This window comes from Somniosus microcephalus, chromosome 6, assembly GCF_052327205.1.
Source record: "Somniosus microcephalus isolate GS21.2 chromosome 6, FLI_Smic_1.0, whole genome shotgun sequence".
Classification (NCBI taxonomy): domain Eukaryota; kingdom Metazoa; phylum Chordata; class Chondrichthyes; order Squaliformes; family Somniosidae; genus Somniosus; species Somniosus microcephalus.
In genome coordinates, this window is record NC_140992.1 from 49,549,810 (window position 1) to 49,572,263 (window position 22,454).

The 22,454-nt window shown below is 47.1% G+C and overlaps 1 protein-coding gene across 1 annotated transcript in view; it reads right to left on the bottom strand.

Moving 5' to 3' along the window:
* The window catches only part of LOC147115698 (chloride channel protein 2-like), a 644,493-nt gene that overhangs the window by 237,077 nt on the left and 384,962 nt on the right, over nt 1-22,454 (bottom strand). Inside the window, exons 10-11 of the mRNA XM_085990183.1 lie at nt 9,927-10,028; nt 7,146-7,230 (exon numbers count right to left, since the gene is read on the bottom strand). Coding sequence (XP_085846309.1) covers nt 7,146-7,230; nt 9,927-10,028 — 187 coding nt within the window. The remainder of the gene's footprint in view (nt 1-7,145; nt 7,231-9,926; nt 10,029-22,454) is intronic.

The following is a 22,454-nucleotide window of genomic DNA, read 5'->3' on the forward strand; positions in this document are numbered from 1 at the left end:
AGGACCAACAGGGAGGTGCTCTTCCCTTCATCAGGAAGGAAGAGGCCTCCCACTCAGACCAAGGCAGTGTGGATGCAGGTGGCTGAGGAGGTCAACTCCTTGGGAGTCACCCACAGAACCTGGATACAGTGACCTTCAGCGCACTGGAAAAGTGAGTATGAATTTCCCATCACTCTCAACCTGATCCCCATTGCCTTTCCTCACCAGCACTCAGCTTTAGCAATCTCTTCCTCCACATCCCACTTGACACTGACATCCATGCACCCTTACCCATTCCCTCTCTCTCTATGCTCACATTCACATAACTATTCGACCATGCAGCCCTCACACTCCCTAGCATTCTGATGCTTTGAACACAACTGACAACACACAGGGAGGGCCCTTGGTCTTGCAACCTCACTCCGTCTTTGTCTCCTTCTAAGTCCTTGGTCTTGCAACCTCACTCCAGCTTTGTCTCCTAAATAGCTATGCTATGCAATCTCTACACTCACTCCTTCATTCTCACTCAACCTCCACTTGTCTCCCTCATTGCAGGAAAAGAGAGCTCACAACAAAAGAGAGCGAGCCAGGACAGGAGGAGGGACAGCCTCAATAGCCCACCTGACCCCATGGGAGGAGGCCGTCCTGGAAATTATGGGAATAGAGGATGATTCGCGCGTGGGGGACGGACAGACGGGTGTAACACAGCAAGCTGGTGACAGAAAAGTTTCCCATCTCTCTCTTTGACATTGCATGAGTCACTGATAATTATTGTGAAGCTCTAACAGATAGCTTTTTGCAGATGCTCATAAGTCCATGTGCCTTGGCATCATATCTCTGACTCTTTCCTTTAATCCCCCACAGGACCATCACAAGCATCCGTCCCCCCTAGCCAGGAAGAAGAGGCTGAGCAGCCAGACTCCTCAGAGGAAGCTGCACCCTCTGAGGGCGCAGCATCAGCAGAAATCTGCGCACCCAGCACCAGCGCACACTCTCACACCTCGGTGGGACCTTCGGGACATAGAGGAGTGTTGTCACCTGGTGTATCACAGCTTTCAAGTGAGCATCAGCAGATTGTGGAGGCAGGGACAGCAGTGGAGAGTCCTAGTCAGAGGGCGCAGGACTCTGCCAGCTCGGCTCAGCAACATGTCGACCCTTTGCCTCTGGGTCCATGCAGAAGATCAGAGGTGATGGAACTCCAGGCACAGATGCAGGAGTCTCTGGCAGGTTTTGTCTCTAGGGTCGCTGCGAGTGTGGAGGAGTCCATAGCGAACAAAAGCAGAGCCTTTGTGGAGTCATTGGCGCATGAACGCATCACCACGGAAAGGATGGCTACCTCCATGGTAAGGCTGGCTACCATAGAGGAGAGGATGGCTACAGTAGAGGAGAGGATGTCTACGGCCATGGAGGAGCTTAGTCGCCAGGGTATGGAAAACATGGTCATTGTTCAGAATAGAATGACATCTCTTGAGGAGCGATGGGCATCTATTGAACAGAGAAACCAGACCTTCATGGAAGTCCTTTTGAGTAGGACTGCCATTGCAGATACAGGTCCCCATGGCCCCCCTGATGTGCAGCAAGGTGCTCTCCAGCCACTTGCAGGCGCTGAGGGGGACCTAACTCATGAGAGAGAGGTTGGTGGCAGGCCTCAAGGAAGTGGGGCTCCTCTCCAAGCACTCACACTTCCATGCCACTGCAGAGCCCTCGGTCAGAGCCCCACCGGAGTCCACATCCAAGTGAGATAGACGTCTCAACCCCTGCACAGCCACAGGAGCAGCAGACTGTTGACAAGCCCTCACAGGCTCGCAACCCCAGAGGACGCCCACCAAAGGTGTCGAGACAGGAGCAGCAGCAAAGTGAGCAAGGGGCCTCCACATCTGCTGAAGCCACAGGGGAGACACCACGTAGGAGCACGCGTAAGAGGAAAATTCTGTACAAATAGTCACAAGGGTAGTCACTTGGGTGCAATTTTGTGTTTATTGTAAAAATGCCATCACGTCGTTATTAAACATAAAAATTCTGATGGCAAATGTTGCAGTTGTGGCGTCTGTCATTTCGCTATTGGGGCTTCCACATTGAGGCCTTAGGAATACTTGCAACTGTCAGTATGGTGGTCAGAGTGCTAGGAATCCTCTGGTTCTTGGCCATTGTCAAAGCTCTGGTAAGAAGCAGCGAGGCAAAAGTGTTTGATTGACTAGGCTAAGCAAATCTTACCAGGATGAGTGCGTTCCTTGCATCCCGGGCAACAATGTTCTCGCGTAATGCTGCCACTGGTTGATGGGCCTCTGCAGGATGTTCGTTTTCGCACTCCTCCTCCTTCTCATCTTGGTCCTCAGGAATCTGCAAGCCACGACGCTGTGCCATGTTGTGGAGTGCACAGCAAACCACGACGGTTCTGGAGACCCTGGCTGCTGAGTACTGTAGGGCTCCACCTGATCTATCCAGGCATCTGAAGCGCATCTTCAGCAAACCGATGGTTTGCTCGATAATGGATCTGGTGGAAATGTGGCTGGAGTTGTAGCACTCCTCAGCTTCATTGGCTGGCCTCCTCAACAGCGTCATTAGCCACGTCCTCAGGAGATAGCCCTTGTCTCCAAGTAGCCATCCGTTAAGTTGGTCTGGCGGACTGAATAGCGGAGGCACACTAGATTGGCGCAGTATGAAGGAGTCATGGCAACTGCCAGAGTACATGGCACAAACATGCAAAATTTCCTTCTTGTGGTCACACACCAGCTGAACGCTGAGGGAGTGGAAGCCCTTGCGGTTAACAAAAATACCTGGATTGCGATGGGGTGCCCTAAGGGCCACATATGTGCAGTCAACGACGCCCTGCACCCTTGGAAAGCCTGCCAGATGAGCTAATCCAACCGCTCGCGCCGTGACACTTGCTCGATCCTTGGTGAAATGGATGTGATTGTGCGCGAGGGCAAAGAGGGCATCGGTTACCTGCGTGATGCAAGTGTGTGCGGCCGCCTGGGAGATGCCGCTGATGTCTGCTGCTGATCCCTGGAATGAGCCTGAGGCAAAAAAATTGAGTGCAGTGGTGACTTTGATGGCCACTGGTAATGCTTGTCCACCTGGTCCTCTGGGCAGCAGGTCTTGCTGTAGCATTGCGCAGATGTCAGTCACTACCTCTCGCGAAAGTCGAAGCCGCCTTTGGCACTGCTGCTCAGACATGTTGAGGTAGCTGACCCTGCGTCTGTAGACCCTGTTTGGGGGGTACCTCCTGAGCCGACGGACTTCCAGGCGTTGGCCCCTTCTGGCCTGTACAGCTTCAGGTGGGTGAGCAGCAGCCTGGCGCTCCTGCTGCTGCTGCTGCTGTTGTTCCTGGTTCTGCTGCTGCCGCGGCTGGTGCTCGAGCTCCTCTAATGCCCAGATGGGAAGGAAATAAATGACTCCCATGCTTCTGGTATATGCCTCCGTTGAGGAAGTGCTGAGTGAAGGTGGTGAGAGGGGTTTCCCAGGAGGTCACACTGGAGATGGGCGTGAGGCTCCAACCTTCCACAGGTGTGGTTAAGCCTTCTAAAAGTTGCCCCAGACCTGAGACCACTAAGTCCTGCCACCTGCAAATCATGGCTGATCAAATCTCCTCTTTAATGGTTGACCTGCAGTTGATAGTCAGCAATCCAATAGTGTTCCTGCCCAGGTTTCACATTCGTGTTTCCCACCAGGCGTGTTTCATGTGGGAAAAGGGTTACATTTGCAAGGGCCTTTCAAAATAGGATTATAGAGGTCATTTAGTGGTTGTTAAGGGCCTTAACGACCAGTCCCGCCTGTTGGATGCGGGACGGAGTCGGGACCATCAGACACGACTGAGTTAAAATTGCTCGGAGTCGGGAATCAGGTGGGGGGGGGGGTCGGGGGGTCCCGCCCGCCAGTTTTTGTGATTTTAACCCCCCGCACGCCTCCAAGCCCGACTCCACAGCTCAATGAAAATCGAGGCCACAGCTCCCCATCCTCCAATACATGAAATTCAAAATCCTCATCCTTATTTATCCGTACCCTAATTCTGCAACTTCCTCCAGTCATATGTCCCAGCCCGTGCCCTTGAGTCCTCTAACTCTGACTAATATATCATCTCTTCCTCTATTCCACCAAAGTCTTCAGCCATCTCAGCCCCACTGGAGCTTTTTCGCTATGCCCTTTGCCCTGCTTTCTGTCAGTACCTTTAAATGCTTTCTCAAAACGTAGCATTTGACCATACTTTCTATCACATCTCTTAACTTTTACTACTGTTTGACATCCAATTCTCCTCTATAAAGCACCTAATCTATAGTCACAATGGCCCAGAAATTCGGGTCTCCACGGGTGAGTACGCACGGGGTACTCACCCGTAAACCCAATGGAAGTGCTGGTTTACTGCATGCACTGCGCATGCGCGGGAAATCGGCATTTCCGTTCCCCTGAAAGAAGGGGTTCAGAGTTCGAACGCGTGTGCAGGAGAGGCTGCGTGTGTGCATCGAACTTACGTTTTTTTTGCAGGTTTTCCCGGGAAGGTAAGTCTCCAGAAGTTACACATATAAAAAGCAGTCGCAAGGCCTGCTTTTTACAAGGTAAGTGGTGAATTAATTAAAATTAAAACATTTTTTCCCCACAGGTTTATTATTTTTAAATACTTTAAAGAAAGGTAAGTTTATTTTTAGCCCCGTTAGAAAATAAAATTATTTTTTTCAAAAATTTAAATTGTTTAAAATAGTTATTTCATGTAATTTATAGTTTATTTAAAAAATGTGATTTTTAAAATTTATTTGGAAGATTTAGTGATGTTTTGGGGCTTGTAGTATTTATAAGTTTGACAGCCCTTCCTGTCAAACTTATGAATGAAGCATTCGCTGCTCCGATTGGCTCTCCATGGCCCACGTGATCCCAGGGGACGCATCGAACTAACTGCGCCCCTGGGATACGCAAGCATTGCGCGCCGGCAGTTGGAGCAGGCCCAGGATCGGAATTCCATGGGGGCCCACAGCTCAACGGCCGGCGCGCTGGTCGGGGGTTTACACCCGTGGGAAGCCCTCGACCCGAATTTCTGGGTCAATATAAATGCAAGGTCTTGGCCCAGAATTTTTTGGGATGGCGCGATCTGCGACGTATGCCGTAAATTACACCGTTTCATTCCCCGATCTTCCAGTTGCGAACTTACTCCAAAATTTCCTGAAAAAGTCATTTAAATTACTTTAAAAGTAATTCAGGGGGAAAAATTGGATCTTGTAACATCTGTTTCTTGGGCATGAAACAGACAAAAGGGTCCAACTTTGTGGGGTTATGCTGCGTGGCCGAAAGGAGCCTAAAATATGTCCGACGCCAAATTGGCTCGGGCGATATTTTGGCAACCCTGGCAGCCATCTTAAACAGGCGTTAGGCCCCTTTAAATGCTAACAAGTGGCCTAACGCCTGCTTAAGGACCCATCTCCAAAATTAGTTCGAAACTCAGTGGAGCATGCGTCAGGCTTAATCCGCTTCGTTTTTCCAGTTTCTTTGTGGCCTGACAAGTTGTCCTTAAAGGGACTGCTGGAGGCCATCAACACAAAGGCAATTTTTTTCTTTTTAAACACTAACGTGGAGTGAGGACGTGCAGGAGTGCTCCTTTGGGCTTCACAGCACTAACGGGAGCTGTTTCAGGTGGCTCGACAGGCCTCAGGAGGCCCTCCAGCTACTGGGGCCTGGCCGACCGATTCAGGCCCGAAAACAGCCCTGAACAAATTCCTCCGCTGTCTCACTTTCATCAATGGCACTTCAGTGCCCTACACCATGCATACAACATACACTAAACCTAACACGCAATGACAAAGATGTGTTTTGATGGGTTTTAGGTAAGAATTTAAAATATCAAGGAAGAGCAGAGATTTTATTTTACTTTAATCAATTACTTTGAACAGAAGAATTAAAAATAATTTGCCTGTGCCATTATTTTTCAGTCGAAGTGTAAAATGTGTGATATCAGCTCAACCACCCGTTAAACACCTCTCCCAATTTCACCGCGTTATACACCATTGTCCAAAGTCAGAATTACAGGAAACTTTGTGCTATCCGGAGGTGAGCTATCCGGCAATCTGGAGCCACCAGCAAAAATCAGCAGCCGTTTTTAATTCTTTATGTTTGTTTTTTTTTGCTTTGTTTGAACAGTCAAGCTGTGCAAGGTCTGTAGCTATAGCAACAGCTTCAGCTACAGAGCTTGCAGGCCACACCCGAGTGTTTAGAAGCTGTTGCTAAGCAACAGTGTTTGTTGTCAAATACGGAGATAAGAATCTCCGTATCTCTCAACATTAACTCTGGAGAGTACGGCAGTTTTGAGGCAACGGCAGCAGCTCGGTTCCGTGGGTGCCGGATAGTACTCCCAATCAGTTTTAAATAGTGCTGGCAAAAGGCAAAAAAATTGAGTTCCTTTATGTCTGTTGAAATTTTACCATCAAAGTATGTAAACTAAATGCTAATCGTAGCCAGCCCATGACCTTGGTGGTATTACTACGTTAAAGGTGCTATATAAATGCAAGTTGTTGTTGTTATTAATTACCACCTCAATCCTCTTCCAACAATTATACCATCCCCAGTTCAAAGAGAAGGACTTTCAAACCTTTCAATTTAAGGAGGATGAACATATCAGCATAAGGGGAGGAAGGCCTGCAGTACTGTGGTTCGACGTGCCGCAGTGGCACATAGTGCCGTGATATCTTTTGCCACCATTCTGATCCTGCTTTTTATTTTATATATTATCTACAGCAAGTCCAGTCCTTTAGAATTCCATGCATCATTGTCTCAGATATACCTTGGATTGCACCTAGGGTCATGTAGACTACCAGATCTTTTAGGATCAAACCCCTGGCCTACCACATTACATTTCCCACCTTTAACATCTGCCGATATCTTCATCCTCGGTAAACCTTCCTTGGGTTGGAAAGTCTGGAAGGCTTTTTACCCAGTCTCTCTCCTCCCTCCCTGCCACAATTAATGCTTTGGCTGGTTTGTTATATTTCTCCCTCCCTAGATTGGATTTTCATATTACACAACTCTGTCATTCAGAATTCCATCACAATGAATGCAATTATATTCTTCTATTACAACAGAAATATGGCAGTGGTGCCCTGCTTGCTATCAAAGTTCATGACTGATTCAAAAAGGATTGCTTTATAAAGATCTGTATGTACAAAATAAGTAAAAATAAAATTTACCTCTCCAGCCATGAACTGGCCAAACCCTGGAGGAAATGAGAGAGTGGCAATAAGCAAAGTCACCAGTGCTGGATAAAGCAACCGCCTAAGAAAAAGAAAAGTTTCATTTGACACCATATAAACCACCAGACAACGTTTGTATGTATTTTACCAGACTTTATCCTCTGACCAAAACCCCACACCCTCTACTCAGTCCCAAGTAACATGAAACTAGTATTGATATCAAATCATTGTGGACTTCAGGAAGTCGAAAGGCGGAAGTCACACCCCCATCCACATCCATGGGGCTGTGGTGGAAAGGGTGGACAGCTTTAAGTTCCTCGGAGTCCACATCACGGAAGACCTCTCCTGGTCCCTCAACACCTCCTCTCTGGTGAAGAGGGCCCAGCAGCGCCTATATTTCTTAAGGAGGCTGAAGGGATGTAATCTGTCACCCCTGATCCTCTCTAACGTTTACCGCTGCACTATAGAGAGCATCCTGACAAACTGTATCACAGTATGGTATGGCAGCTGTAGCTACTATGATCGGAAAGCCCTGCAGCGGGTAGTCAAAACTGCCCAACGCATTACCAGCACCCGGCTACCGACCATAGAGCACATGTACCAGAAACGCTGTCTACGGAGGTCAAGGTCCATCATCAAAGACCCTACCCACCCCAGCCACAGTCTGTTCGCCCTCCTACCATCTGGGAGACGCTACAGATGCATTCGCACCCGTACGACCAGATTTAGGAACAGCTTCTTTCCCAGGGCTGTCATCCTACTGAACTCCACAAATAAACTCTAAAGCCTGCACATCTGCCAATGCACTTTATTATGGTCATATTTATGTTAATATACTACAAGCCAAATGTATGTTGAATGTTTAAATGTCTTAATCCAAATGTACACTCTCGGGAGCCGCAAGCCTACATTTCGTTGTACTGCACTTGTGCACTAACAATGACAATAAAAGTTGATTTGATTTGATTTGATTTGATATTTGAAATTTAGTCCAGTTTAGTAGGGTAACTTGAGAAGATCTACCAGAGCAGTCAACATGTTTTTGTTTTCCCCCAAAAATTCCTTCATTATAAATTGAATATACTTGGCACTAACAATTGCAAATGGCTTTCGTAGAAATTATTATAGCCCTCAGGGCATCTGTAACAGCTACTTTTATGTTAGTTTTACTTTAACTCCAGCTCTGCAAGTTAACTTATAACAGGGGCATACTCAAAAGATCTGATTTAAAAACATACTGCACAGAGGCAAAATAATTCAAGCATTTCATCAACTCCAAATGGTCTAAAGGCTTTCTTATATGGCTTTCAATACAGTGACTAAGATAGGCATTAAATGTAAAACTTGAAGGTCAATTGTGTTTCATTCTCCCTTCTGTATAATTGATTCAATTTATTCTTGCACTTATATTAGACCGAAATAGAAGATACACAACTGACCACATATTGAACAGCTGACAAAGCTGCAAGTTGGTTATACTCGCCAGGTGATATAAAAGTCATATATGATACACATGTAAAAGTGCTATTTCACTGGCATTAGGTTTATTTTGCAAATTGTGCTTTTAAGTTGAACCTAAAAGCTAAATAGATATTTTCTCATTTGGAATTGGTAAATGCATATTTATAATTAATAGGTCTATGGTAATTTATTGAGTCTGAAATTTGAATCAGATTTGGGAGCTTGTGCTTGTAAAAAAAAAATGGAAGTGTTAAACAATGTGGCAATCACTCACAATTATGGATTTTTGGAGCAGCAGGAATCTTGTTGCATTAAAAGAGAAAACTTAAGTAAAACCTTAAAAAAAAATCCTCTTTTTGGCCCAAAAAGTTACACACAGGCTCTTTCTGTTTTTTCCTGCAATGTGGTTGTGGGTGAACATGAGAGGAAAATGGTTGCTGACCTTGAACAACATCCCTTAGCTATGCTGCGGGCATCTGAGTGACAAAGCAGGTTTGGAGAAACAAAAACCTTGGCCAGCACCATTGGCACACCCTCTCCATTTGCACTTGGGGAAAACTGTGCCTGCTGGTGGAGCTACCATGAGTGCCATTACCATGATTGGCCTTTATTAGAAGAGGATTTGAGTATAAGAGTAAAGACGTCTTACTGCAATTATATAGGGCCCTGGTGAGACCACATTTGGAGTATTGTGTGCAGTTTTGGTCTCCTTACCTAAGGAAGGATATACTCGCCATAGAGGGAGTGCAACGAAGGTTCACCAGACTGATTCCTGGGATGGGGGGATTGTCCTATGTGGAGAGATTGAGTAGACTAGGCCTATATTCTTTAGAGTTTAGAAGAATGAGAGGTGATCTCATTGAAACATACAAAATTCTTACAGGGCTTGACAGGGTAGATGCAGGGAGGATGTTTCCCCTGGCTGGGGAGTCTAGAACCAGGGGTCACAGTCTCGGAGTAAGGGGTCGGCCATTTAGGACTGAGATGAGGAGAAATCTCTTCACTCAGAGAGTGGTGAGTCTTTGGAATTCTCTACCCCAGAAGGCTGTGGAGGCTCAGTCGTTGTGTATATTCAAGACAGAGATCAATAGATTTATGGATATTAAGGGAATCAAGGGATATGGGGATAGTGCAGAATAGTGGAGTTGAGATAGAAGATCAGCCATGATCTTATTGAACGGCAGAGCAGGCTCGAGGGATCAAATGGCCTACTCCTGCTCCTATTTCTTATGTTCTTATGAGGGGAAAATTGAAGTTATGTTGAAAATTTAAACAATCCTTAATAATCTAAGAAAATAAACACAATTTAGTACTTACTTTTTCATCAAAAACTTGCTAATGGTTTTTTGTTTTCTCATGATTGCCACTATCTTCCTGTGGAAGTAGACAAACAGGGCGCCGCCAAAACCACTCGCAATCCTGCCGGGGACAGGAAGAGTGGCATTATTATTTTAAAAATTAGTTATTTCTGTAACGCACTGCGACTGATTTCCCTCTGCTCTCGCGACACGACTTGCAAATGCAAAGCAAAAGAAAAAGCAGGGAAGATCCATTGCACCGATCCTCTGCCCGCTTAGTGCTTCACGCTCATTTCCGGGGATTTCCCTGGGTGCGGAGGCAAGTGTATTTTTGCCTGGATCAGGTGGAAGCAATCAAACTGAATGTAAATGAAGCGAGAGATGCCACCCTGTCTCCTTTTCCTGCATCTCCATCTGTTCGAGGCCCAAGCAACATAAGGTCCACTGAAAATGGGCGCTTAGAGGTTACACACACCCCACTCAGACTGGAGCATCTCAGAAGGGATCGACAGAAACCTCATCCCACCTCCAACCATGTAAAGTGTTACTTCAGGGGCTGCAAGAGGATCATAGGGACTTGAGGCCATCTAGCTTCTGTTTTTGGACAGGAGAAGGAAAGAAAGAACAAACTTGCATTTAAACAGCCCCATTCATGAATTCAGGACATTGCAAAGTGCTTCACAACCAAAGAATTACTTTTTGAAGTGTAATTCATGTTATAATGTAGGGAAACGCAGCTGTCAATTTGCACACAGCAAAGTCCTAGCAGTGAGAAAAATGACCAGATAATTTGTTTTTCTCAGTGATGTTGGTTGAGGAATAAATGATGGCCAGGACTTTAGGAGGACACCCCTGCTCATCCTTGCATAGTGCCATGGGATCTTTTATGCCCATCTGAGAGGGAAGACAGGGCTTGGGTTTAATGACTCATCTGAAAGATGGTACCTCCGACAGCATTCCCTTAGTACTGCACTGAAATGGTAACCTGGTACCTGGTTCAGTGGTAATTGACGTCTCAGCAGTGGGACGTGAACCAATGCCGTTCTGACTCCGAGGCAAGAGTGCTACCACTTGGCCAAGGCTGACAGTTAAGATCCCAAAACTGGTGGTTATTACCTCCTGCACTTTCGGGCACAAGCCCTTTCCATGGTGCATTCCTGACATGCATTCAGGCAGAGAAATGAGGAAAAGTGGTCCTACTAAGTTCAGTCACTGATGATCAACGTATAAATCTGCATTAAAATATTTCATAGGCTCTTGGAGAATATACCACATGGCGTCCAGAGGCTATTTACAGGCATGGTTATGCAACCTTTCAGCAAAAGATGTCAGTGAAACAGTGATATGCAATAATTCTAGGAATGGACACTTTGCAAATATTTCAATAGATACTGAGATAGATGGGTGGTGTGTGTTGATAGAATTGGTTTAGATTTATTAAAATCAGCAGGGAATATTTCAGCATATATTGCAGATTTCAATATTACTTGAGCCAAAGTTTCAACCAGCATCGATGACCTTCCTCATATAAACACTTCAGGTTGCAGAAATTACCAAAGTAGTCAACATAATTCAATAAAATCTTTAATTCTAGAAAGAAGAAAGAGTGCACAAGTTGAAACATCTAAACTTCAAACAAATTGATTGTTAGCATTACAACACAAGTAGTTGGATAGTTCCAGAGGTGACTGTGAAGGACAGCGCTTCATGTACATCTAGCAATACTACTAAATCAGGTATGATGTGGTCAGCATGGCAACAGCAGTCACTTGTAGCATTACTTCAATTAATGTATCCTAGGCTCAGATTGTTGTGCCAAGTGACTCATTCTCAAGTCAACACATTCATGTCAACCTCTTGTAAAAAGACAATCAAATCAAAGTGGGTTTTGCACTCTAGCCAGAAATACATTATATACAAGATAAAAGCTGTTCAGCTTGCCACAATACTGCTCTCATTTCACTTTCCCAGCCACAGCAAATGTTACTCACTCTTGGGCTGGATTTTGTTTTGGAGATGAGCGTGGCATTAATTTATTGGACAGTGTTAGTGCAATTTATCATACATTTAATGGCCCAGAACTTGGTGTCGGGGGCTTGCTGTGCGTGCAAGCCCCCGATGTGCACTTACCCGGCGCGCCGACATCTGAAACCTGGCCCGCAGTGGATTTCCTGTTAGTGGCCCGGTTCTGATGTCGGCGCGCTGTGCTAACCTAACCCAGCGGCGTAGTTAGTGCGATGTGCCGGCTGGGATCAGGTGAGCACTGTTCAGCCAATCAGGGGAGGGGAAACTTCATTCATAAGTTTGAGAGTAAGAACTGTCAAACTCATGAGAAGTACTGCACCCCAAAACACTACTTAAACTTTAAATAAAATTTTAAAAAACATCCCAATCATTAAATTAAGTATAAATAAGTTAAAAAAAATAATTTAAACAATTTTTTTTTTTTTTTTTAAATAATTTTTTAATAAAAAGGGTCTAAAACTAAACTTACTTTATTGTAGATTCTTTAAAATAATAAACCAGTGGGAAAAAAATTCTAAATTGCACTAAAACACCACTTACCTGTAAAAATACTTACGTGTGCTTTTTACAAGCGTAAAGACCGGAGGCCTTTACACATGCGCAAATCCCCCAAAACAGAGGAAATCCAAGACGCACGCGCTGCTCCCTACAGCGCACGCGCTAGCCTCTTCACCTCTTGGGTTAGAGGGGAGGAAATGCCGGTTTTCAGCGCATGCGCTGTGCATGCTGAAAACCGGCATTTCCTCCGGCCAGACGCGCGAGTACCCCTTCCGTACTCACGCGTTTGGGGAGGAATTACTGCCCCAATATGTTGCAATTGAATGTTATAATAATTAGGATTTCTTTTGAGTGGATAGGGAAAAAATTGTATAAAATAGACTTGGGGGGGAAATTCAGTTGTTTGCGCCTCCCGTTAGCGCCTTAAGAGAGCGCTAATGGGGCGCAAAGCAACTAGTGCCCGGGCGCGGCGATGTTTGCGCAGCTCGTGAAATTATCTAGGCATTTTGCGGCGCCACGATCTCCTGCGCCGGCAGATTGTGACGTCAGTCGAGTGCGCAACGACCCGTTAGCGCCCCAGACTGGATATTGAGTGGCGCCCCCTGCCTTACCGCCTGCCGCTAGCAACGATAGGTTGAGGGGAGCGTTATGCTGTCAGAAAGGGACTAGGGGAGCGCTATTTAAAGGCGACCACTTCCTGCCTTTTTTTGTCGGTGACATTTTTGCATCACGCATTCGGAGAGAGGAAGAGACTCCTGGAGAGATTCAACGCTGTGTGAAGGAGTTTTGAGTACTGAGCAGCACTTTGCAGGTTTATTTTGATTGGCCCTTCCTTGTTTCGCCAGCGCTCTGAGGTAGCGCCTCGCTCTTCAGCCTTTGCGCCTTAAGACAGGTGTGAAGCGCCTGATTTAGCGCTCCAATCACCTCCAGGGGCGATAAAAGCCAAGTTTGCTGTCAGAGGCGATAATTAGCGCCAAGCGCTAAACTTTGCGCACGGCTGAAAATGGCGCCCCAAACGGGGCAATACTGAATTTTTCCCCCTTTATCTGCAATATTCACTGGCATTGAATTCCTTAGTATCTAACAGGTCTAAAAGTGCATAAAAATCTTTATGTACATGGCTCTGTCTAAAATCAAAAGAAAATAACAGGAACAGTATACAATCCCCATCAGGATTGAAGTTATGTCATATCAGAAGTAGTTCTGTTTAAAAACAAGACTTCTAACAAATTTTGGAAATAAGAGGACTGGTGATTGGTTGTGCACCGAGATAGCCATGACTGCCACCAATGGATGGGGGGTAGTGCACCCAACTACGGACAAAGAATATTTAAAGATATGTGACTAGATGCAGAATAGATCATCAGAAACAACAAAGTTGCTCAGTCTGGACAATAAATATAAGAATTTGACTCAAAAGGGGGAATTTTAACGCTCCCCATCCGGCAGATATCTGGCAGAGCGGGAGTTAAAATGGAGTGATTTCAAAGCTGCAGTTTTCTTGGGTGGCTGACGCTCCTGCCTGAATCCGACAGGAGCCTCGCACGTTAATGAAAATGGACCCAGATGGCATTAACTGCTGAATTTCTGATATGTGCAGTTGGTGGGTGAAACTCTCCACCCACAGCATGGATTTGTACAGTAACCTCTTAATAACCAGCATGATGCAAATTAGACTTATGAAAGGAATGTGTAGAACAATGAGTGAAGTAAAACACCCAGTTCATAATATCCATCCGCTCTGCAGTGCCCTGTAACTGTCTGCTCCCATGTGAACAAGGCTCTCCCCATTATCCTGAATGAATCCATGATGTGCTCCGCCTGACTAAAACCGAGCTCACTTTATGGGTGACTTCTTCCCTTTCTCAGAGGCTGCGCCACCTGGCGACACATTCCTTCTTCTTCTTCTTCTTAGGCAGTCCCTCGGGAACTGAGGATGACTTGCTTCCACATTAAAAATGAGTTTGCAGGTGACTGAGGAGTCCAATGCGGGACCTACAGTCTCTGTCACAGGTGGGGCAGACGGTGGTTGAAGGGGTGGGTGGGTGGGGTGCTCGAGTTGATGTGCGCTCCTTGCGCTGGGCTTCCGCTTGCTTCCGGCGAAGAGACTCGAGGTGTTTGGTGCCTTCCCGGATGCTTGTGCGGTCTTGGGCCAGGGATTCCCAGGTGTCAGTGGGGATGTTACACTTTTTCAAGGAGGCTTTGGAGGGTTTCCTTGAAGCATTTCCTCTGCCCACCTGGGGCTCTCTTGCCGTGTCAGAGCTCCGAGTAGAACGCTTGTTTTGGGAGTCTCGTATCGGGCATGCGGACGATGTGACCCGTCCATTGGAGCTGATCAAGCGTGGTCAAAGCTTCGATGCTGGGGATGTTGGCCTGAGCGAGAACACGAACGTTGGTGCGCCTATCCTGCCAATGGATTTGCAGGGTCTTGCGGAGGCAAAGTTGGTGGTACTTCTCTAGTGCTTTGAGGTGCCTGCTGTACATGGTCCATGTCTCTGAGGCATAAAGCAGGGCGGGTATCACTGCTGCCCTGTAGACCATGAGCTTAGTGCCGGGTTTGAGGTCCTGGTCTTCAAACACTCTCTTCCTCAGGCGACCGAAGGCTGCACTGGCACACTGAAGGCGGTGTTGGACTTCCTCATCGACGTCTGCCCTTGTTGGCAGTAGGCTCCCGAGGTATGGAAAGTGGTCCACGTTGTCCAAGGCCTTGTCATGGATTTTGATAATCGGGGGTCAGTACTGTGTGGCGGGGGCAGGTTGGTGGAGGACCTTTGTCTTATGGATGTTTAGTGTAAGGCCCATGCTCTCGTACGCTTTGGTGAAGGTGTTGCCGATGGTTTGGAGTTCGACCTCCGAGTGAGCGCAGACGCAAGCGTCATCTGCATACTGTAATTTGACGACAGAGGATGGGTTGACCTTGCATCTGAACTGGAGGCGGCGAAGGTTGAACAGTTTCCCGTTTGTTCTGTAAATTAGCTCCACTCCAGTGGGGAGCTTACTGAGGGTGAGATAGAGCATTGCAGCAAGGAAGATCGAGAAGAGCGTTGGTGCGATGACACAGCCTTGCTTGACCCCGGTTCGTACGTGGATTGGGTCTGTGGTGGAACCTTTGGTCAGGATCACGGCTTGCATGTCATCGTGAAGCAGGCAGAGGATGTTGACAAACTTTTGAGGGCAGCCGAATTTGAGGAGGACACTCCATAATCCCTCACAGTTGACAGTGTCGAAGGCCTTTGTGAGATCAAAGGCGGCTATGTACAGTGGTTGGTGCTGTTCCCTGCATTTCTCTTGTAATTGACGCGTGGTGAAGATCATGTCCATTGCAGCCCTTAGTGGGCGGATTCCACATTGCGACTCTGGGAGGAGCTCTTCGGCCACTGGGAGAAGGCGATTGAGGAGGATTCTTGTGATGACTTTCCCTGTGGCAGACAGCAGGGAAACTCCTCTGTAATTACCGCAATCGGACTTGTCACCTTTCTTGAAGATGGTCACAATTACGGTGTCTCTGAGATCCCCTGGCATGCTCTCCTCCTTCCAGATAAGAGAAATTAGTTCATGAATTTGCGCCAGTAGTGCTTCTCCGCTATGCTTTAGCGCCTCGGCGGGTATTCCATCTGCTCCTGAGGCCTTGTTGTTCTTCAGTTGTCGGATGGCCTTTTCAACGTCATGCCGGGCTGGCGTTGTGCCGAGATGGTGGTGGGTAGCATGCTGTGGGATGGAGTTGAGGACACTCACATCGAAAACAGAGTCTCGGTTAAGGAGATCTTCGAAGTGCTCCTTCCAGCGGGCACTGACTGCCTCTCTGTCCTTGATGAGTACCTCTCCGTTCTTGGCCCGCAGTGGGGTAGGGCCTTGGGTGCTTGGGCCATAGATGGTCTTGACTGCGCTAAAGAATCCACGCACGTTGTTCTTATTATGTCCGTGTATAATTGAGACACGGACTGCAGGAGTTGATCATAACAAGTCTTTACTGAATGGAGACAACCTGGAAACTGAAACTACAGAAGCCTGCTAGGGCCTTTTATACAGGGGTGGTCACTGCCGGTACTGCAGTCTGAGACCAGTTATTCCCTTAAAGGGACATACACAACAATTCCTCCCCTTTTAGATAAACAGTACATAACATTCATTTAACAACTAAATAATAACTAATTACAATTACAACTACGGTTGCTAGATACATTGGTTGAAGTTAAGCAATTATAAGTTCAGTCTTTGAGGAGGCTTCCTGATTCTGTCTGGATAACGCCTCTTTGGGGTATCAGGTTCTTCTGGCAAGGTTGAGTCGGGATCAATGTCGTTGTTTGGTTCGTCTGCTTCCAATATCACTGATTCTGCAGTAGATGCAATTGGGACTTCGGTTTCATCGCCAGGTGTATCAGATCGTGGTGTGGAGTTGACGTTTTCCAGCGACTCTAGAATCTGGTCAGCATGGCGTCTTACAATGCTCTCTCCAATGTCCACGGTATACATTAGAGGTCCTTGCCGTGTACAGATCGTTCCTGGCTGCCATTTCTCTGTGCGGTAGTCCCGGGCCAAAACTGGTTGACCTATCTTAAAACTCCTGGTCGGCCTTTCATTCATAGAAACATAGAAGATAGGAGCAGGAGTAGGCCATTCGGCCCTTCGAGCCTGCTCTGCCATTCAATGAGATCATGGCTGATCATCCAAATTCAGTACCCGGTCCCTGCCTTCTCCCCGTATCCCTTGATCCCTTTAGCCTTAAGAAATATATCCAACTCTTTCTTGAATATACTTAATTAACTGGCCTCCACCACCCTCTGTGGCAGAGAATTCCACAGGTTCACCACTCTCTGGGTGAAGAAATTCCTCCTCATTTCAGTCCTAAATGGCTTACCCCTTATCCTTAGACTATGACCCCTGGTTCTGGACTCCCCAGCCATCAGAAACATCCTTCCTGCATCTAGTCTGTCCAGGCCTGACAGAATTTTATAGGTTTCGATGAGATCCCCTCTCAATCTTCTAAACTCCAGTGAGTATAAGCCCAATCGACACAATCTCTCCTCATACGTCATTCCTGCCATCCCAGGTATCAGCCTGGTGAATCTTCGCTGCACTCCTTCCATGGCAAGAACGTCCTTCCTCAGGTAAGGCAACCAAAACTGCACACAATACTCAAGATGTGGTCTCACCAAGGCCCTGTACAACTGCAGCAAGACATCCTTGATCCTGTACTCAAACCCTCTTGCTACGAAGGCCAACATGCCATTTGCCTTCTTAACCGCCTGCTGCACCTGCATGCTTACCTTCAGCGACTGGTGTACAAGAACACCCAGGTCTCTTTGCACTTCCCCTTCACCCAATCTGTTGCCATTCAAATAATAATCTGCCTTCCTGTTTTTGCCACCAAAGTGGATAACCTCACATTTATCCACATTATACTGCATTTGCCATGTTTCTGCCCAATCACCCAACCTGTCCAAATCGTGCTGCAGTTTCACGACATCCTCCTCACAGCATACCCTCCCAACCAGCTTTGTGTCGTCTCTTCTGATGTTTGGCTTAACCAAATCCAAGCGGCATCGTAGTCTTCGATTGAAGAACATCATGGCTGGAGTTTAGTTGGTAACCGCATGTGTCGCATTCCGGTAGGCAAACAAGAAGTTATCCACCTTGTGTTGTAGGGGTATATCTTCATTACACATTGCCTTGATAACCTTCTTGAATGTTTGAACAAACCTCTCGGCCAATCCATTAGTGGCTGGATGATATGGGGCGGATGTGTAATGCTTAACACCATTGTTCTTTAAGAACCTCCGGAACTCTTCAGACACAAACTGTGGTCCATTGTCAGAGCAAATCTGTTCAGGCAGCCCATTCCTGGCGAATATGGTTCATAAGACTGTGATAGTTTTTTCTGTGGTGGTTGAGGACATTTTTATTACCTCTGGCCACTTTGAATGTGCATCCACCGCAATTAAAAACATCGAGTCCATAAAGGGACCAGCAAAATCAATGTGCACCCTTTGCCATGGAGATGAGGGCCACTCCCATGGATGTAGAGGGGCTTGTGGTGGGGCGTTTTGGACCTTCTGGCATCCAGTACAGCTCTTGGTCATCTCTTCGATTTCTCTATCGATTCCCGGCCACCACACAAATGCTCTGGCTAAGTTCTTCATTTTTAGCCCTCCCAGATGACCCTCATGAAGCTCATTGAGCACTCTATCCTTCAATTTGGGTGGAATTACTACTCTGGATCCACACATCAAGGTTCCTCTGCACACTGACAGCTGTTCTCTTCTCGGCGAGAATGCTGGCAGCAGTGGTTCGCCATGTGCTGGCCATCCCTTCACCGTTAAATCATAGACCCAGGAGAGTGTCGGGTCATTTCGTGTTTCCTTTTCTATGTTTGCATTCGTCACAGGGAGACATTCGACTATAGTCGAGTGGAATAACTCCACTGGATCCACTGCCAATTCTTCTTCCACCGTCGGCAACGGTAGGCGCGACAATCCATCAGCATTCCCATGCTGTTTAGTTCCTTTGTACTCGATGTCATATTGGTGTGCCCCTAGGAAAAGGGACCACCTCCGTAGCCGTTGTGCCGTCATTATCGGTACGCCCTTCTGAGGGTTGAAAATGGAGACGAGAGGTTGATGATCAGTTAGTAGAGTAAATTTCTGACCGTGCAGGTAGTGATTGAACTTCTTCACCCCCCACACCAGGCTGAGGATGTCTCTGTCAATCTGGGCGTAGTTACGCTCGGCTGAAGTTAACGAGCGTGACGCAAAAGCTATCGGCCTCTCTGAACCATCAAGGAATTTATGTGACAGTACCGCCCCAATGCCATAGGGAGGCGCATCACACGCCAGTCTTATCGGTAGTGATGGGTTGTAGTGAGCCAATACTTCTCTTGAAGCGATTAGGTCCTTACTCTTCTGAAAGGCCTGCTTACATTCATCGCTCCATTTCCATGCTACTCCCGTTCGTAGTAGGGCGTTCAGTGGATGCAGAATTGTGGACAAATTCGGCAAAAACTTATGGTAGTAATTCACCAATCCGAGGAATGACCTCAGTTGCGACACATTTTCAGGCGCTGGAGCCTTAACTGCCGCTTCAATTTTGTCAGGGGACTTATGCAACCCCTCTTCATCAATCACGTGGCCACAATACGATATCCATTTCTTAAAAAACTGGCACTTGGGGCGATTGGCTCGTAGCCCATGTTCACGTAGTCTAGTGAGCACCTGCTCTAGGTTGGCAAGGTGTTCACTGTCATCTTCACCTGTCACTAGGATGTCGTCCAAGTAACACTGAGTCCCCGGAATCCCTTGCAGGACTTGTTCCATCGCTCTTTGCCATATCGCCAGAGCTGATGCTACTCCGAATACCAGTCGATTATACTGGTAAAGACCTTTGTGAGTGTTTATCGTGAGATACTTCCTAGAGGATTCTTCAACCTCCATCTGCAAATATGCTTGTGCTAGGTCAATTTTTGTAAAACGCTTCCCTCCAGATAGTGAGGCGAAGATATCTTCTATCCTCGGAAGAGGATACTGTACTGTGTGAAGGACTGGGTTCACCGTCACCTTGAAGTCCCCACAGATGCGAACCTTCCTTGGCTCCTCAGACTTATTGTTTAACGTTTTCTTCATGACAGGAACAATGGGTGTCGCCCACTCGCTCCAGTCTACCTTAGATAACACGCCTACATTCTTCAGATTCTCCAGCTCTGCCTCGACGGCTGGGCAAATTGCATATGGTACCGGTCTTGCTTTGAAAAACTTGGGAATTGCATTCTCCTCTATTTTTATCGAGGCGGTTACGCCTTTAAGAGTGCCCAGTTCTTGTTGAAATACCTCTTTGGCATCAGCTAAGATTGTTGACAATCGTCCAGGAGTGACGTCATCATCCTTTTTACCAGCCACCATCAGTGCCTGAATGGAGTGCCAGTCTAAACTTATCTTTCGGATCCATTCACGTCCCAATAACGGTGGTCCACCATCTTGCAGAATGTAGAGATACAATTTCCGTATTTTCTTGCCGTTGTATTCGACAGGCACCCTTATTTTCCCTCTGGGGTATACTTTTTGCCCCGTATATGTCCTCAAGACAATGGATGTCTCTCTCAAGGGTATGTGTGAGAATAGCCGCTCGTAGTCTCGTCGATTCATGATGGTTAGAGCTGATCCTGTATCCAATTCCATTTTGACTTGGGACCCAGCTATCGCGAGGGTGACCCAAATGGTTCGGTGATCCTCTTTTGCGATTACGTTGTGAAGTTTGAGGCAGCTTAGTCTCTTGTTCCCGGATTCACTATCGCTCATCTGGTCTTCGGAACTACTGTCCGTCATCTTTTGTACCTTCCTGTACGGTTCCTTAGTAGCCTTTTTGTTGTCGTTGGTCTTCTTCCCAGACCTGCAAACTCGTGCAATGTGTCCCATCTTTCCGCATTGCCTGCATATTTTGTCCTTGGACCAGCAGTCCTTCTGGTCATGGTTTGTTCTGCCGCAGCGATAACATTTTGCAAATCCCCGTGTCATTTCGTGGGTGCCGTATTCCTGTGGCTTTTGTTGTATTTCCGCAGCTCCCCTTGCTGCTGCTTCGTACGATACTGCCACGCTGAAAGCCTTATCTAGCGTCAGCTCTTTCTCTGAGAGTAACCTCTTCTGGGTTCCTTCACTCAGGAGTCCACAGACAAATTTGTCCCGTAAGGTATCTGCCAGTCCTGCTCTGAACTGGCAGTGCTTTGATAGCTTGCGTAGTTCTGTAAGGTAATTGCTCTCATTTTTATGCTGATTTCTCCTGTGGAATTTAAATCTTTCTGCTATCAGCAGCGGTGTAAGATTTAGGTGTTCCTGTAGGATAGCAACAATTTCGTTAAAACTCTTCGCCTTCGGTTTGGCTGGAGTAATCAGGTCCCGCAATAGGCCGTACGTTCTTGCGCCCATTAAATTTAGCAATACCGATGCCTTTTTCTCATCGGCTATTTCGTTTGCCTCGCAATATACCTCGACTCTTTCCACATATGTGGTCCAGTCTTCTATTGCATTATCGAAGGCAGTGATATCGCCAGTCTTTGGCATCTTGAAAATCTAAGATGGCGCCTCCCACACTTTTCCTTCGTCCCCGATGGATCAAAATGGCGCCTCCCGCGCTTTTCCTTCTTCCCCGCCGAGTTAAGATGGCGCCTCCCGCGCTTTCCCGCCGCTGCTACCAACGCTGTTGCTGGCGATTATATTTATTTTACTATCCTGTAATGGCAACACCCTATGGTCTTCGCGCCTCCCCGATCGCTGCTGCCAACGCCGCTCTCCACGGTATTTTTATTTTTCTATCGCGCTTCAATATTTGTTCCGTTAATTGAAGAACCGTTCCCGTCGTGGAGCGGACCCTCTGGGACACTTCCCTCCCTCTTCTTAGGTCCGAACGCTGCCCGGCTTCGAAGCACCGGCCGCGCCCTGTGTGCTCCACCCTCTCTCTCTTTGCTTCCCGACTCGCTGCCCGGCCCCGTTGCAGAGCCACCCGATCGAGCTCTAGCCCGCCGCAGCCCAGGAAGGATCAGTGCACTACCTGCCACCAGCCCGATTAGCTGGGAAACCACAGACTGGAGAACCAAGCCTGGCTCTCGATAGTCTCTCCTGCAACTTTTCAATTCGATGATATGGAGGGCGGTTGCCCACGGTCGACGCCCGTTTCTCGAGTTCCTTTGGATTATTATTTTTTTTTCTTTCTTCTGGCTTCGACCTTCAACGACGTCGTCTGAGGTGCTGCCGAGTTGCAGGTAAGTTCGTTTCTTACTCGTCGCCAGTATTATGTCCGTGTATAATTGAGACACGGACTGCAGGAGTTGATTATAACAAGTCTTTACTGAATGGAGACAAACTGGAAACTGAAACTACAGAAGCCTGCTAGGGCCTTTTATACAGGGGTGGTCACTGCCGGTACTGCAGTCTGAGACCAGTTATTCCCTTAAAGGGACATACACAACAGTTCTGACCATCCTCACTTCTGATGCCAGGTGCAAGGAGCTTATGGATTTCTTTGTCTCTAATAATTAAAT